Here is an 18,146-nt window from a genome sequence, read left to right as displayed (position 1 = left end):
ATTATCTCAGCACAGGAAGTGCCGTGGTCGGGGATCGAACCTCCCAGCTGTGCGAGGGGATTTGTGTATGAATTGAGAATAGGCCACACAACGCACAGTAATTTATGTGCTTGTGATTATGTCCACATTTATTTTAGACAAAGAGAGGGAGTGAGGGAGAGAAAGATGGCAGAGAGGAAACAGAGAAGGAGAGCACAGAGAAGGGAGAGAGAGGGAGAAAGAGAGGGGGGACAGAGAGGAGAAAGAGGGAGTGTGCATGGAAAAACAGGGAGAGAGAAGGAGAGAGAGAGAACGAGAGGGAGTGAAAGAGAGTGAGAGGGAGTGTGAGAGAAAAGGAGTGAGAGAGTTAGAGAGTAAGAGTCCGGACTGCAAGGGGTTTGAGGATGAGCAGCACACTGGTGGAGAGGAGCAGTTAATCAGCATCCCACTCTGGAGCGGGAAAGATGGAGTGAGAGAGAGAGAGGGAGAGAGAGAGGGAGGGAGCAGGAAAGATGGAGAGAGAGAGGGAGTGAGAAAGAAGGAGAGAGAGGGAGAGGGAGAGAGAGAAAGAAAGAGAGAGGGAGAGAGAAGGGGAGTGGGAAAGAGGGAGAGAGAGGGGGAGAGGGAGAGAGAAGGGGAGTGGGAAAGAGAGAGGGAGGGGGAGAGAAAAGGGGAGTGGGAAAGAGGGAGAGAGAGGGAGTGAGAAAGAGGGAGAGAGAGAGGGAGTGAGAGATAGGGAGAGAGGGAGTGAGAAAGAGAGAAAAAGGGGGAAGGATGTCGGCTGCTCTGCAGTAAGGCCCTGGCGTCAGCTGCAGTAATTTATCTGCGCTCGCGCGAGGCTGTTAGCAGGATGACAACCCCGCACCACGGTCCGGCGGAGAACCCAAACCGCCAAAACCGCCAAACCGCTCCTCCCTTCCCCCCCTCCCGTGATTCAGGAGCCTCTCTGACTCCCCTTGGTTTAGACCCCAAACCTTCACCCCCTACCCTCCCACCGTCCAATGGCATGTAGGGTCCAGGGCAGGGGTGGGCAATTATTTTTTACATGGGGCCACATGAGAACAAGAAAATATTATGGAGGGCCGGACCAAAAGGCTGGACAAAAGTCTGCATAATATTAATTGTTTTGATTAGTTGGTAAGACTGGTAAGAGTATAAGTTAAAATTGAGCAATGAAAAAGAGAGGTTGTCTTAGGAAAAATGACATTTACTCAATAAAATTTCCTAAAATAATGGTTAACAAAATGTGAACATTTGAACAGTTTTTGATTCATTACATTAGTGACCATTTTCAGCCAAATTCAGTAAGATACATCATATTAGAAAAATAATGATGCCTACATTTGTAGTTAAAACATTTTCACTTGTCACTCATTCTGCGTTTTTCAGTTTTTTCTTGTTCAGTGAGAGAAATCTAGTCTCTGTTGGTCTTTAACAAGTGCATCAAAGTCAGGGTGAATGTTTGAGGTTGAGATGCGAAGCACAGCTGACAGATGATCATCAGTGAGAAAGGATCTGTATCTGGACTTATTAAACTTCATCACTGAGAATGTTTGTTCACATATGTAGGTAGATCCAAAGAGAACAAACATCTTCTGAGCATGTCTCCTCATGTTTGGAAACTTCTCTTGCTTAAGAGAAGAGTAGAATTGAAGCAGTGGTTGTGACTTAAAGTGCTCTGTGAGTACTGCATCAGACTGCAGGTCAATGAGTTCCAGCTGGACATCACTAGGCACATCATCCACATTGCAGGTAAATGGAGAGGAAATCAAGTGCATTTCACTCTCCATTGTTCTGAAATCTTTAAATCGCCTTGAAAACTCATCATGCAGTGCTCCTAACATGGATGAGTACCTGCGGAGGTTATCATCTGATGGTGTGACTTCTTTCAGGGTTTGCATGTGAGTAAGATTGTTGCTCTCCAGTTGCCTCGAAAGAAACTGTAACTTCGTCATGAAAGCCTTCACTAGGTTGTGCATTTCATGGATGAAAAGGCCCTTGCCTTGCAGTTTGGTGTTCAGTGCAGTCATCAGTGCGGTCACATCAACAGCAAATGCAAAATCTGCCATCCACTTCTCATCTGAGAGCTCTGGGATGTCTCTGCCTTTCTTTTCACAAAACTCTCGGATTTCTGCTTTCAGATCCCAGACTCTTTTTAGCACTTTACCCAGACTGAGCCATCTCACAGCTGTGTGATAGCTGATATCAACATGTTCTGTCTCGTGCTCCTCTAAAAGTGCAACAAACTGCCTGTGATTCAATGCTCGTGCCCTAATAAAGTTAACTATTTTAGTTACAACATCAATCACATTGTCAATTTTAAGCACTGACTTGCACAACACATGCTGATGTAAAATACAATGCAAAAATACTACTTTCTGATCTGCGTTGTTTTCAGTCACTTTATCTTGCAAACGTTTCAACAGCCCGACATTTTTCCCTGTTAAATTTGGACAACCGTCCGTTGTAACACCCGTCAGTCTGTCCCATTTCAGTCCCAGCGTGTCCATGCATGCATTTACCTCCGTGAACAAATCGCTCCCCGTCGTTGTCCCTTTCATTGAGCGCATTGCTGCCAGCTCCTCTGTAATCTTGAAGTCCGTTATCCCACGGACAAATACAAGTAGCTGGGCTGTGTCACGGACATCACAGCTCTCGTCCAAAGCCAAAGAGAAAAAGTCAAAATTTGCCACATCACGTTGCAGCTGAAGTTCCAAATTTACCGCAATGTCCTCGATCCTTCTTGTCACGGTGCGCCTGGACAGCGGGACGTGCTCAAAAGCTTCTTTTTTTTCAGGACATAGTAGGGCTGCAGAGTCCACCAAGCACTCTTTTACGAACTCGCCCTCTGAGAATGGCTTACTGTTTTTAGCGATTTTGTGGGAAATTACAAAGCTGGTCCTGGTTGCTGCATCCCTGGATGTGTGAAGCTTTGTAAAAAATCCTTGCTGTTTTTGTAGCTTAACGACCAAATCTTCCGATATCCGCGCCATTTCAGCATTATTCAAGTTTTTATATGTCTCTGAATGATTCGTCTCGTAATGCCGACTCAAATTGTAATCCTTTAACACTGCAATCTGGTTCCCGCAAACCAAACACACCGCTTTACCTCTGATTTCAGTAAACAAATACTTTGCAGTCCATGTCTTCTTGAAAACCCTGCATTCAGCGTCTACCTTTCTTTTTTTAGTTGACATTTTGGGGGTGAAAGTCGTCGAGACAGCTAACGTCCATTCAGTAACACGCACAGAGCCGAAAAGTTTTTTAGCAGTTTTTTCAGCTCTGTGGTAACACGCATCACGTACGTACCTTACGTCCCTATGCACTACGTAAAAAACACAGGGTGTATAACTTCAAAAAAAAAGTTTATTTTGTAATTTCTTATGAACCTTACGCGGGCCGGTCAGAGTCAACCAAAGGGCCGCATCCGGCCCGCGGGCCGTAAAATGCCCAGGTCTGGTCCAGGGGCTCCAATCTCAGGTGTGACTCAAAAGTCAATCATGAGTCAAACTGACTTAAGAGTCAATCTCAATGTGACTACCTGGGTTAAATAAAGCTGAAATCAAAAATAAAAAAAACCGAGCCCACACGAGGTAGGGAATATGACAACTGCTGCTTTCATGTGCAAACTGGCCACACTGCTTAAATACATTTGAATGAACAGCAGAGGAGAGATGTTTGTGGTCCAACTGACCAAAATAGGCTTACAGGATCCAACCTTACTAGAGATTTAAAAACCAAAGCAACTTTATACACCCGGTTCTCAAAAATCACTTTCCACACTCTGTCAATCACAATTCTTGAAACATGACAGCAAATCCATCTGTAATTTTTTAAAGAAGGAAGTGAACTATGTTCTTTAAGCATATTTAAGCTTGACATGGTTTAAAGAGCCCTTCCATCAATCAGGGGGTGGAATCGGACTCATTACATTTCAATCAGAAAAGCACAACGGAATAGCTTTGCACAAGCAGTTAGTGCAATTATTGTTGGAAATTAACCCAATAATATATAATAATAATATTTGAGATGATTGTCTAATTTGATAACCAAATGCCCGTAATGGAACCAAGATACTTTGAATGTAAGAACATTCCACCAAACCTAGTGGTTTTAAGACACCTGTTGGCACTTCCTGGTATCGGTACCATCCAGTACGGAAACTCAGAAGGGCCATGAAGGACCATTTCATTAAATCAGACTTGGGAGGGCAGTTCTGCAACACAGCCCGCTTCTAGCGTGATTCCATTGGCCTGCGGACTGAAAGGTTTGGCGAAAAGAGCAATAGCAGAAGCGAAAAAAAACGCTCTTAAGAGTTGGAGTCGCGGGTTTTAGAGCACAAATTATGATATTCATTACGAATAATAAAAATGAATAATAACCTTCTCTGGAATATAATAATAATAGTAGGAAAGTGGCATAAAGAACAGAGACTCAATTTCTCTCCAATCCGGAGTTTGGCTAAACTGGATTTATTTGAGTTACACCGCAATGCTGATCTCAATTATCGTCTGTCAGAGCTGATCATGGCTGAAGGTTGCCTGTTTGTCTGCGGAGAGGCCCGCTACCTGTTGACCCATTTTAACGTGACTTTCCCTCCATTTTCCTGATTAGCTCTCAGCCAGCATTTCCCCTGCTTCACTTCCCAACGTCTGTCATGGAAAAATGACACGTTCTTATCAGTAATGGACTCATATAAATAACGTATTTATATTAATGATGTGTTCATCTCTGCTTCTCAGCGGCAATTTCTGTTTATCGTCGGTTTTTATCAGCTCTTAATGGGGGGGGGGGGGCGTGTTTATGTGTGTGGGGGGGGTGGGGTGGAGGAGGTTATTTGATTGTAAAGTCGTGTGTGTGTGTGTGTGTGTGTGGATATTTACAAGTGTAATCAGAGACAGATACACAAGCCGTGGGGGAATTAAGATGGCATACAAATAATCTTTTTTCCTTTTTTTTTTTTTCTCGTTGCGAGGAGGCACGGCCAGGGGGGAACGAACCACAGCGCGGCGTGAATGTCAACGCGAGGAGGGGGTGTGTGTGAAAATGAGGGTAATTTGGTCCCCGCAGTGTCAGTGTGTAAGCAGGCTCCTGCCTCCACCACTTAACCCCACAGCTCAGTTAGCTAATTAAGCTGGATGCGCTCGTGGAGCGGCTCACTGTAAACGCCTCATACACTGACTTCATATCACATATAAATTACACACAGTAAATCCCCGGGCTCCATACGGGTTGTGTTCCTGGAGCCTTTATTCTGGTTGATTTATACGCGGCTCAGCAATTAACGTAGGCTGTTACTCAGGGAACGCTGCAGAAATGGCAAGCCTTCAGCCTACGTAGACGGCAACCGCAGTTCAATATTTACAGAAGAAAACGACCACAAACGGCAAAATGTGGGACGGAGTGTAGCACAGTGGGTAGGGAACTAGACTTGTAACCGAAAGGTCGCAGGTTCGATTCCCGGGTACGACACTGCCGTTGTGCCCTTGAGCAAGGTACTTAACCGAAATTGCTTCAGTATATATCCAGCTGTATAAATGGATACAATGTAAAATGCTATGTAAAAAAGTTGTGTAAGTCGCTCTGGATAAGAGCGTCTGCTAAATGCCTGTAATGTAATGTAATGTAAAAAATCATTTTTTTTCTCCAGCTGAAGCAATAATGCTTGCTTGATAAACAAGTAAATGTAAAAGCGTGGTTAAGCACAGCACATATGTTATGCCTTATTGCACACAATATTACTATAATTATAAAATATGTGTTGTCAGATCACATACTGTAAGTGTTAGTGCTAATTAACCCAGTGAAGAGTAGGTTTTATGGAATGCTTTTCAGTGTTCTAGAACCCCACTGCTTTCTGTTGCCAGTAGTGATTGTGACATCAGCATTAGAATGTTCAATTGAGAACATTCTATTTACTTATTTGTCATCTTACACCTTAAAGCAGGGCTTCCCAATTATGTTCCTGGAGATCTACCATCCTGTATGTTTTCATTTCAACCCTAATTTGGCTCACCTGACTCTACCAATTAGCAGCTCAGCAAGATCTCTGGCTGTTGAATGAGGTGTGCTTCATAAGAGTTCAAGTGAAAATCTACTGGACGGTAGATCTCCAGGAACAGGATTGGGCAGGTCTGCCTTAAAGGGTTAAATAATGAGGAACAGAAGTTGACAGGAAAGCAGGAAAGGACTTGGATATATTACTGTGGCTGTGGTCACACCACAGCCAGTGATATGGGCTTTCTCTGACACTGATTACTGATATGTTAACTACGTGCGTGGTATACAAATCTGTTTGCAAAGCTTAGCCAATGTAAAATGCTCTTTCCATTATGGATTTTCACGTTGCAGTAACACATTCCTTTTATTGCGTGTATACATTTTCTCCCCCCCCACTCTGAAGACAACCACAGAGCCCACTGATTGAAACGTTGGCGACAACATAAAGATCTATTTTTACGAATGACATCGATTCCTCCCAGGCTGTGATTCGACGCAGAAATCCCTCAGCATTCCAGCTAGTGTGGCTTCAGAGAAGAGCCACTGTCAGCGAGAGATTAATTAACGAGATCCATCAACGCCACGCTCGGCGTTCGTCAACTGTGAAGATATGAAGACGAGGGGCTAATTATGAGTAATTATTAATCGTCAGCGGGATTCGTCTATCGCGGCAGGTGATTTTACGGCAGGTTCTCCCGTCTGGTCTAATAGCTGCAGTCTTTTTGGGCAACGCTAGGGGGTCTGCAGGGGCGCAGGAGAGATTCTTGAAGTGTGGGGGGGGGGGGGGGGGGGGGGGACCAAACTGTGAGCAAAAGAAAGGTCTCAACTTTTAAGCTTATACAACTAGGGGGGGTCCCTATGAAACTGGGCGGGGACGTGTTCCCCCCCCACCATCTGCGCCCCTGAGGGTTTGTTTAGGCTGCTGGAGAGCGGATGCAATGGATTCCCCCCGCCCCCAACCCCCCTCCCCCCCTGCCACTGAGGGGGACATCTTTTTAAAGCTTTAGAACAGGTGACAACAACCTGTCCGTCTGCCTCTCCATCACAGACACACAGGCTGTCCGACAAGAGCTCTTACCCGACACCCCACAAACAAACCCCCGCCCACCGCCCCATCCTTAAAATGGAGGTTCAGACTGCACGCCTCCGTAAATCTGCACAGGAAAACTCGGTTTGAAAACTCAGAGGGACATTTCCGGGGGTTAGGGTTAGGGTTAGGGTTAGGGGTTCACCGGCCGCAGCTCTCCACCGTAAGCAGCATCTCAGCTGGTGCTGTTCTGTGTGGTTTTGTTGACTCGTGATGGAGAGTTAACTTTTAGCCAGACTGTGCCCTGGTGGAGTCAGACATGGGATCATTTCTCCCCAAGAACTAACCAATACCAACCAACACAATAAGTAATTAGTAATAATTGTAACCGATAACTAATAACTAATGCTGTAAGGGAGGTGGAGGGAGCCTGGGCATAGTAGGATAGTTTAGCATAAGCTTTCTCAAGCATAACAAAGCTAACCTCATTAACCCTATTTGGAAGTTAGCGGGGCGTAACAAACGGCGATTTGCTGGTATTCTGCGCTTAATGTAAACATAAACGATATGAATGCTCAGAGGGACCGGCCTCCTCTGCGGGGTTTGGGACTGCGTTTTAAAGTGCGCGCTGACTCCCCTCTTCCGCGAGATAAAGAACTCGCCGCATATTTACCGTTTTTGCTTTTGTGTCCGTTTCCATGGGCGCCCCCAGGGGTATAATATTTCTGAGGAGGCTAACGCGTAATAACGGCTACAGCAACGGCGATTTACTTTCCGTGGCGGTGAGAGAGAGATTGCCGTTCCGGTAAAAAAAACAAAAAACAAAAACAAAAATCGTTCGCAGCAGCAGTAACAGGGTCATAACGGTCAGGGTAAATACCACTTGTCAACGAGCCCCGTCAGTTTAAAACCCTATACACGGCTTTTCACAGGATGAGTGATGACATTTTGTGTTGTTAGAACAAAAGCCTGTGTTCGTGTTCTCTCCTTTCGCACTGGAGGGTGGGTGGTCTGCATATAGATTTGCTATTTTAAAATGTATTTTAATAATTTTTCTTATTGTTCTATATTTCACTTATTTCTTAAGAAAACTCAAGAGGCAAAGACAGGCAATTATGCATTTATGGCTTTTCTAAAAATATGGCTCGTACAGTAATTGCACACGTTTGACAGAAGAAACAAAAACGAGCAGTTCAGAGAACACGTTCCGGGCGAATAAATTAAAGCAACTTTTCATCACGTCTCTTACTGTCTTGTGTATGGTTCCGCTAAAATGTTTAGTGATATTTTTAGAAGTCCCTTTTTGATAATAATAAATTAGAGAGCAATTAAAATGTACAGCAGTGGCTGTTAAAAGTCATAATAACAATAACAGCAGCACATATTATAAATGCTTATTCATCTTGCCATAATTATATATATCTGGAAACACGCAAAAGCATCGCTGAGGTAAAGACGGGGAGAGAGACTGCAGACCGAGGAAGCAGGATAAATCTATTGTTATGTGACTCCGTGGAAAAATTAAGAAAATTTAATTAAAAGTTTTAGGCCCTGTTCATGACTTAAACTATAAATATTACAAAAAATAAATAAATAAAGTTTCTGGGGTAAAGCTGACCATCCCTGACAGAGCCCAGAGCTTCCTCTGTCTCTATGGAGACAGAACGTCCCTAAAACTGTCCCTCTAATTTCATTTAGAGGGGGGTTTTATGTTGGGGGAAATCCCCAGAGACACTGAAATGTGGGGAAGGCGGGTAATACGGATGCAGTGCTGGCTGCAGTAGACCCAGCAGCAGCTGCTGTGTATTCTCCCAGCACAAGGCTGTCAGGCCACTGCTTAAAATTCCAGTCCCATCCAGTCCCATCCCAACCGTTCCGGGCAGAGCGGGATTAGGAAGCCAGGAAAGGCTAATTGATTTGGGAATATATGTGCATATGTATATGCATGCTCACACTCACACACACTGACACACACACACACACACTCACACATATGTAATCTCCAACCTCCAGGGACCTGAACACTTAGGATTGTATGTCTAAGTGATGTCACCATTATGCTGCTACACTTTAGTGTGTGTGTGAGCGAAAGAGCTGAGTGTGTGTGTGTGCATGAGTGAGAGAATGTAATTGTATGAGTGTGTGCGTGTGTGTGTGTGTGTGTGAGCATGCATGGGTGTATGTGATTGTGTGTGTTTGAACGGGGATGGGAGAGAGAGAGGGGGGAGGGAGACAAAGAGAGGGAGAGAGATTGAGAGTGAGAGAGAGAGAGATGAGAGAAAGAGAGAGAGAGGGAGAGAGATTGAGGGACAGAGAGGGGGGAGACATTCAGAGAGAGAATGAAAGAAAGAGAGAGGGACAGAGATTGAGGGAGAGGGAGATAGACTGAGAGAGAGAGATTGAGGGAGAGAGACTGAGAGAGAGAAAGAGAGAAAGAGATTGAGGGAGAGGGAGATAGACTGAGAGAGAAAGAGATCGAGAGAGAGGGAGATAGACTGAGAGAGAGAGATTGAGGGAGAGGGAGAGAGACTGAGAGAGAGAGAAAGAAAGAGAGAAAGATTGGGGGAGAGGATGGCAGTGCCTGAACAGGCCAGCTCAATGTGCTATGTCAAGATAGGCTCGTCAGTGCGCTGGCATCGCTGATGAGTCTGTCAGACGGGCTTTGTGACATTTCCAGTTCCATAAACACACTGACACGGGAGCTACATTAGCCCAATCCCAAACCTCGTTCTCCATGCATCAAAGGCATGACATCAAGAGGAACAGCCGCACCGTATCCAACCTAAACTTTAAACGGGAGCGACCACATACAAATAAAAAACAGTCCTGAAGTGCTCTGGGCGAGTGAAGCTCTGTAGCGTGGGGTTTTGGGATGATGTCAGTGTTTACAGCAGCACCCAAGGGCCCAGGGGCGTGGGGAATGTGTGGGACGCCAAACCCTCGGTCTGCCTCTTACCCACAATGCTCGGAGTCCTCGTTTTACTCTTAAAGTCCACACACGCAGGGAGAGCAGAACGGAACAAAACCACAGAGAACAGAGCAGCCCCCTACGGGACGGTACCCTCCCCTGGAACCCACGACACCCGCCCTCCTCCACCCTCACCTCCGCACCTTTCAAAACTCCAGCCCAGCCGGCTGCACTGCACACCTGGAGACACCTGTTAGCAAAGGAAGCTAAAGACCAGGGCTGCCCAGCCCTGATCCTGGAGATCTACTGTCCTGCAGGTTTTCACACCAACCCTAACAAAGCACACCTCATTCAACAGCTAAAGATCTTGTTTGCTGCTATTTCGTAGAGTCAGGTGTGCCAAATTAGGGTTGAAATTAAAACCTACAGGACGGTAGATCTCCAGGAGAAGGGCTGGGAAGCCCTGCAATAAAGAGCAATATCACAGACATGGAAAAAGATTATATTATTTGTATTATTATTTAATTAAAAAAAAATAATTTTATTTTCTAATTTTACTTTCAACTTTTGGTGAGGATTCAGAATTAAATGAATAACTAAAAAGAAAATCGAGCATAAACACTGGCTGACGCTAAACCCAACAACAAACCAGCGCACAAAAAAATGAAAGCCATCAGTATTGGTGTTCTGTCTTTTTGTAAGAATGGCTTGTGTTCAGATTGGGCTAAAATGGAGCCATTTACCTGGGCCTCTCCGTTGACAATCTGATATTGAGGTTCACAGGTTATACGCGGCCCAAAGATGGTTTAATAAAAAAATAAATGATAATGAAAAGAATAATTGTGCCTCTTGGAGTCCATACGCCAGGATGGCTACACACAAGCAGCCATTAAAGCCGCTCCATTCCCCCCCCCCCCCCCCCCGAGATCTCCCAATAAAATACCCAGCGAGCCCGGGGCCGGATATGACCCTGATGGTTTTTCGATCGACTCCCCCGACGGCGAGGTCCGGCTGCGTTTCTGAGTTGAGCTCTTATCTGGATCAATACTCCGCCCCCCCCCCCACAGACCACGTCCCCCATGCTCCACTGGGAGGTCCTTCTGCCTTAAGACCAGAATCATGTCAATCACTCTCCTCCAGATGGAGGGGCTGGGGGGGGGGTGGGGGGGGGCGGGCGGTGAAATATTCCGGACAGGGGCTGGGGATGGGGGCGGGGGCGGGGGCGGGCGGGGTGGTCAGGCGGTTCGTAACTGCAAATCCCACTGGTTTACACCCCCTATTCCACCTTTAAAATCACAAGTACATATTCACAGCTCTAAGATGCCGCTTGATGGCTATTCGCTTCCCCCCCCCCCACTTGTCAAACTCCTTGTAAAGCCAATAAAAAAAGCGACTGTGTTATTTACTTGTTTGTCAAAGTTAACGGGCAGGGTTTTATTGGAACCAGGCCTTTGAAGAGCACTGTCCAAGCACAACCTCAACAGTAGGTCAGGGACTACAACTGAGGTTCAGGAAGGCCAACATTTTGGAGTTTGTCAGGAGAGGTTCAAGTAATACTGCAATACAGGAAAGGTGGCAAGCTTGGTGAGGCATACAACTGCACAGATGACCGTAACTTGCTAAATTAAGGAGATTCTGTGATCATTTGCAGTGCCACTGCAATTTATAAGCATAAACAAGTTCCAGGCTCTGCCCATCACTGGTGACAGGCTCATCGAAGACCAGGTCCGATTGAAAGCCAGACAGGACGTCTTCAGCTCTGAATAAATTCTTGAGGAAATGGGTGAGAGTACACCTGTACTGGACGCTGTATTGTAAAAAAAAGTTTTGGGTTCCCCAGAAGAGCCGATACAGGCTAGCCGTCACCTGAGAATTTGTAACAGGAAGTGATGGCGTTTGGGGCTTGCACACAGTCACTGAGAACACTGCCCTGGGATACACACCCGCGTTGGCACCCATTTCCAATTTACGGGGGCCAAAGCATCACTGCCAAGTTTAACAGGTGTTGTATCACCTGTGAGTCTGCATGCAAACTGTAAATATTACATTACATTACATTACATTACAGGCATTTAGCAGATAGGCACTTATCCAGAGCGACTTACACAACTTTTACATAGCATTTTTACATTGTACCCATTTATACAGCTGGATATATACTGAAGCAATTTCGGTTAAGTACCTTGCTCAAGGGTACAACAGCAGTGTCCTACCCGGGAATCGAACCTGCAACCTTTCGGTTACAAGTCCAGTTCCTTACCCACTGTGCTACACTCCGTCCTTATTGGTCATAGGATGGTTGACTGATTGGTTGACTGATTGAAAAAGTCTGAAGTACAAAGTTTTCCCAAAACCGTTTGGTGATGACAGACGCAAGAGCAGCAGGCTGCCATGACTCTGTTCTGACTGATGAAGCTTCCTTCAGAGGATCTCTGAAGGGGAAGGAAAGTAAACCCAAATTTTTGATGATGATATATGGCGTAGCGTAGGCTATTTCTGAAGGTATGACTTTTTTTAATACGCGCCCTGGAATGGGAACTGGGCCAGCCGCTTTGCAACACCCCAGCTCTCTAGTTCACGAATGACTACATTTCCCATGGTGCCCACAAACAGCACGATTTTAACAACCTCCCATTATGGGACCTTGGTTTACTGATGCATTTGGCACACAGCTGAATAAAGAATCTAATTTTTAATTAAAAATATGTTTCTCCCCCCCCCCCCTCCCTCACCCCCCCAATGACAGGAGTGTTATTTTCTTCCTTCTCAAAAACAGCCTAATTTTTTCTCTATAGTGTGTAGCTATTGGATAACGAATACAAAGCTTATGTTGTATTTGTTGTTTAAAAATACAAAACGCTTAATAAATGCAATAATTCATATTTATCTTTTTTGATGACAAGGACATATGCATAATATATCAAGCCTTTAATTTTAATTAAAAAATAATTAAATGCATATTCTCACTCCGGTGATTATACCTTGTGCTTTCCTCTAGTGGAACAAGGCCTTTGGCCAGAAGGCCGCAGACTGGAATCATACGAATACATTGGAATATGTGGGATTTAGTACAGGAAACACTCTTCCAGTTTAAGTAATAAGTGGATAATATCAAATTTCAATCTTTACAGGTGTTCTTGGCAAGACCCATCTGCTAAGCACATAGGCTATAACTTGACATTGGAGTTCACTGATTTAGTTAGAGGTAGCCATCAGACAGTTGCTTGTGTCCTTGTAATGAGCCTGCAATCTGCCATTGTGTAATTCAGATTCAGCCAATAGAAACGCAGCAGGTACTGGGGTTACACAGAGGGAAAAGCCTATGTCCATAAAACGGACACTGCTAAGCAGGGTTGCCAGATTGGGCGTAATATATTGTGCAGGGGAAAAAAATTGCTTTGGGCGGGTTCTCCGTTTTCAAACCTGGCAACACTGCTGCTAAGCTTGCCACAGCTCGCTGCCGTTGCCTTGACACACACCACACCACCTCTCCCCCGTCAGCACCATCCAATCAGCCAATAAGATTAAAGAAAAGACCCTCTGCCCGTCAGCACCGTCCAATAAGCCAATGAGATTAGAGAAAAGACCTTCTGCCCGTCAGCACCATCCAATCAGCCAATGAGATTAGAGAAAAGACCCTGTGCCCACAGGGGAGCAGATCCAATTCATATATATATATAGGCTATATATATATATATATATATATATATCAGGGTGACTGTTATGATTAGCTCATGTGCATAATTGCATTCACCGCTCCAACACACACTGAGGGCAAGGCTTATAATCTCTCTCTCTCTCTCTCTCTCTCTCCCTCTCTCTCCCCCTCCCTCTCTCTCTCCTTCACTCTCCCCCTCTCTCTCTCTCTCTCTCTCTCTCTCCCCCTCTCTCTCTCAATTCTACATCTCCAAATTCTGGTTTAACTGGCATTCTCTAAACACACACACACACACACACACACACACACACACACACACACACAGTATATATACACTTATATATACACATACATACCTACCTACCTATACACACACACACACACACAAATATATATATATGGTAATTATATAATATTCCACTGTGAGAACGACTGGGCCTTCCATGGCAGGTACAGAACGTTCCCACATTTGATCATGGTTCTGAATCATTAGTATGCAGCGCCACTCATCTGTAAGCACTCAGTGCGAACTGTAATAATTATAAATCCATTATCGATGAGCACACACGCGCGCGCGGGCGGGCGGACGGCAGGGGTGGTCCGGCACGGTCCTTTCCCCCGCGGGCGAGAATGCGCCAGCACTCTCAGCTCAATGAGACGACCGCTCGGGCGTCAATGGAAACAAAGAGAATTAACTACCCCCCCATCAGTGTCCGAGTGCACTAATTAACCTGGGACATTAGTATCAGTGTCCGAGTGCACTAATTAACCTGGGACATTAGTATCAGTGTCCGAGTGCACTAATTAACCTGGGACATTAGTATCAGTGTCCAAGTGCACTAATTAACCTGAGACATTAGTATCAGTGTCTGTGTGCACTAATTAACTTGAGACATTAGTATCAGTGTCTGTGTGCACTAATTAACTTCGGACATTAGTACCAGTGTCCGTGTGCTTTACGGCTGTTTCTCTGCACTAATTGACCTGGGAAATTAGTACCAGTGTCCGAGTGCACTAATTAACCAGGGACATTAGTACCAGTGTCTGTGTGCTTCAGGCCTGTTTGAGCGCACAGGGTTTACAGGTTTATCCCATGTCTGGGGCAGTGTGCTGTGAGAGGCCTGTGAGAAAGATTCTGGGAAACCCGGGGATTGAGAAATAGGCGTCGGGATCGGAAACCAGGCAGCGAAAGCGGGTTCCGGAATCTCGCTCGCCGCGGCTGCATCCGCATCCTCTTCTCGCGGCCTCGGAGATCGGCTCGCCATGCCTGTGCCGGGACGCCAGAGGCGCAGAGGACGTAAAATATGTCACAGCATAAAAACGGGGCGTCCCTTCTGCAGGGGGAGTTTATATCCGTACATAAATTATGCATCTGGCAACCACACTCCTATCCTACAGCCTCATTCAAATCCAGGTGAAATCCCCACCCCCAGATAAATAAATTTTTAAAAAAGCATCAAATGCACACATGCAATTTACAGCGTGTCTTAAAGAAAAACCCCAGGAAATGCGTATCCGTAGTTGAGAAACTGTCGTTTATTATTATAAGGAGTTGGCCTGCATGTTGATTATCTCTCATGTTCTCCTTCCAAACGGATCTGTTCCTCACAGCTGAAATGAAAGAGGAAAAACCTCTGAGCGACTGAATTTGATGAATTGGATCCTCCCTTCCAGACTGACACACCAGCACCTTAAGACTTATAGACTAGCTGTGATGAATTCCTCTCCAAACCTCTCTCCCTCCTCCCCTCTCTGCCTCTCTCTCCTGTCCCTTGCTCCATCCCTCTCAGTCTTCTCTCTGTCTCCCTCTCTTTCGCTCTCTCTCTCCATTTCTCTCTCCCTCTCCTTTCTGTCTCTTCTCTCTGCCTCTGTCTCCCCCCCTCCATTTCTCTCTCTCTTCTCTCTCTGTTCATCTCCCCTTTCTCACTCTCCATTAATTTCTCTCTCTCTGTCTCTCTCTCGCTCCCTCTCTTGCTCTCTCTCTCTCCCTCCCTCCCTGGCCTCCGCCCATCCCCATGCCACACATGGAAATGTCAGGGAAAGCTTCTTCGGTCAGGAAATATGGATCCAACCTTTTTGCATTAACTTTATAGACGAAGGCAGTAAAGCCGGGGTCAGCCGGAGGACTCTCCGCCCGGCTGAAGCATCGCTTGTTCTGCGGAGACGGATCCCCCTCATTACCCCCTGGAGCCCGCGGTTAATCTGCGCCGCTGCCGCCACCGGCTGGTCGAATAACACCAGCCAACCACACAGCCAGTTAAATGCCCGTTAGCTGCGTGGCTAGCACATTCGTAACACGCCCGTTAGCCGCGCAGCTAACACATTCGTAGCACGCCCGTTAGCTGCGCGGCTAGCACATTCGTAACACGCCCGTTAGCCGAGCAGCTAACACATTCGTAACGTGCCCGTTAGCTGTGCGGCTAACACATTCGTAACGTGCCCGTTAGCTGTGCGGCTAACACATTCGTAACACGCCCGTTAGCCGAGCAGCTAACACAATCGTAGCACGCCTGTTAGCCGCGCGGCTAACACATTCGTAAGACACCCGTTCGGTTGGGCGACGCCCACAGGAAGCTCTGCGTTCGGCCCAGGCTCCCCTACCTCTGCATCCCGCCAACCGCGGGAAGAACAGAAGACTCCGGACGGGAGCTCGCTTGTCCACAGTACAGGCGGGGCCTCGAAACACAACAGCGGGTCGGCTGGGTACAGCACATGGGATGCAGGTACTGCAGGTACGGGGATGGGATGTACACAAACCATTTAGGTTTACGTTGGATGGCAGCCAGTTATAGCTGGCCAATTTCATTAAAAGGGGGGAGGGGGGGGGGCATTTTCAATAAAAAGGAGTTTTTACTCAGAAACCAACCTCGTGATTTCCCCTGCATCGCTGCCGTGGCAGAGCTGGGTGGCAGAGCCTCAGTCCCCTCAGATAGGATCTCCAGAGGACCCACAGGTTCAGGCCCCCTCCCCCCCGATCCCCTCCCCCCTGGCCCCTCTACCCACCCCCCTCCCCGGCCATCCTGGCTTCACCCTCCTGTGTCTGATTACGGTCACACTGGCTTTCTTTTTCTTTATTTTTAAAGACAGTATGAAAACAAAAGGGTCTATTTTTGAAATGTGGGCACTGTAGCGATTTCGTAATACACCAGAGAAAGAGAAAGAGAGAGAGAGAGAGAGAGGGGTGGAAAGACGGAGAGAGAGAGAGAGAGAGAGAGAGAGAGAGAGAGAGAGAGAGTGGGCGAGAACTCCCAGCTCAGGCAGCCTAATTCTTCACAGAAATGAGGCGAAGCGAACGGCCTCTTAAAGACCCTCCGCAATCACTCGCAATCTTGCGTTCCAAGCGCTCATTAAGCCACTAGATGAAGATGTATACTTACTTTTTAAAAAATTTATAAATATGACAATTAGAAAATTTCCTTTTTGAGGTAAAGCGTCACCGCTGACTGGTTAAAGTAATCAGCGATGCCGCTGATAGGTTAAAGCAATCAGCGATGCCGCTGATAAGTTAAAGTAATCACTGGCACCTCTGATTGGTTAAAGTAATCAGTGACACTGCGGATTGGGCAAAATATAAAACCAATCTGCTCTGCAATAAACAAGGTCCCCAAATCACCAACACCAAATCCACATGTAATGGAAAATATAGGAAATTTTTTCAGAATAAAAAAAAAAAATTACACATTTAAAATATCAACTAAATAGCAACATTTCATAGCATTTGTCCTTTGTTTTTTTGTGCAACTATTACAAAATTATTATTTTGACAGCACAGGGTCTTTAATATGAAAACTCCCTGTTGTTCTTCAGAGCAGTGAACAGACCATACGGGAGCTTTACCAACAATCAGATACAAGCAGCACATTTCACCTAAACTGGTCTACTTCAAGGAGGCAATTCCACTGACCAATCGGGTGGGTCCACGCCAAGCTCACCGACCAATCAGCATCTGCGACAGATGGGTCCAATGCCAAGCTCACTGACCAATCAGCACCTGCGACAGATGGATCCAATACCAAACTCACTGACCAATCAGCACCTGCGACAGGTGGGGCCGATGCCAAGCTCACCGACCAATCAGCACCTGCGACAGGTGGGTCCAAGCAAAGCTTAGACTGCCACTAACGCCCCCGCTGCCCCGCCCCCTGCCCCGTCCCCCCAGGTGAATACGGAGTCAGAGTCAATTAAGTCAATTAAGAAATTATGAAAAATTACGAAAGTATGATTAAATTTCAGGCACCAAAGATGAATGACTCACACTAATCTAGCATTCGTGCCATTTCATTTCAGACATTTTTAAACAACGTTGTCTCTGTAGTCAGGGCCGATGCCACCAGTGAGAAGAGTGGATTTCTTTCAACATCAGTACGCTTCTGCCGCAAAAGCATCTCTTTATCTGTGAGGAAGCTGAAGGATCAGAATCGGCAAATCAATATTCCCCTTCAGTTTGAAGGCTGAGGGGTCAAGATGGCGTCGTTGTTTGTCTTCAATATTCGTAAGTTGAGAAAAAACAAAAAACAAAATGGTGGTCTGATTCACGGGCCCTTTGCAAATGCAGATATTTAGGAAATTTGTAA

The 18,146-nt window shown here is 46.0% G+C and overlaps 2 protein-coding genes across 2 annotated transcripts in view; both read right to left on the bottom strand.

Moving 5' to 3' along the window:
• Positions 1-18,146, bottom strand: part of LOC118208519 (leucine-rich repeat neuronal protein 2-like) — an 83,761-nt gene that overhangs the window by 31,376 nt on the left and 34,239 nt on the right.
• Positions 1,169-3,237, bottom strand: LOC118208520 (general transcription factor II-I repeat domain-containing protein 2B-like). Its single transcript, XM_035383275.1, has 2 exons — positions 3,143-3,237; positions 1,169-2,953 (listed from the first exon to the last, which is right to left on the bottom strand). Exons 1-2 carry the CDS (start codon positions 3,174-3,176, stop codon positions 1,380-1,382), a joined length of 1,608 nt encoding a protein of 535 aa, XP_035239166.1. The 5' UTR covers positions 3,177-3,237; the 3' UTR covers positions 1,169-1,379.

The sequence above is a fragment of the Anguilla anguilla genome, chromosome 11 (genome assembly GCF_013347855.1).
Source record: "Anguilla anguilla isolate fAngAng1 chromosome 11, fAngAng1.pri, whole genome shotgun sequence".
NCBI classification, from domain to species: Eukaryota; Metazoa; Chordata; class Actinopteri; order Anguilliformes; family Anguillidae; genus Anguilla; species Anguilla anguilla.
This window is presented reverse-complemented; position numbering and strand designations above follow the sequence as displayed.

Bases quoted from the DNA above. Each gene is read 5' to 3' on its own strand.
- LOC118208520 (XM_035383275.1), bottom strand. From the start codon at position 3,176: ATGTCAACTAAAAAAAGAAAGGTAGACGCTGAAT. The intron at 2,954-3,142 runs GCAGGGTTTTCA...GGATATCGGAAG, and splicing joins AAGAAAGGTAGACGCTGAAT to ATTTGGTCGTTAAGCTACAA.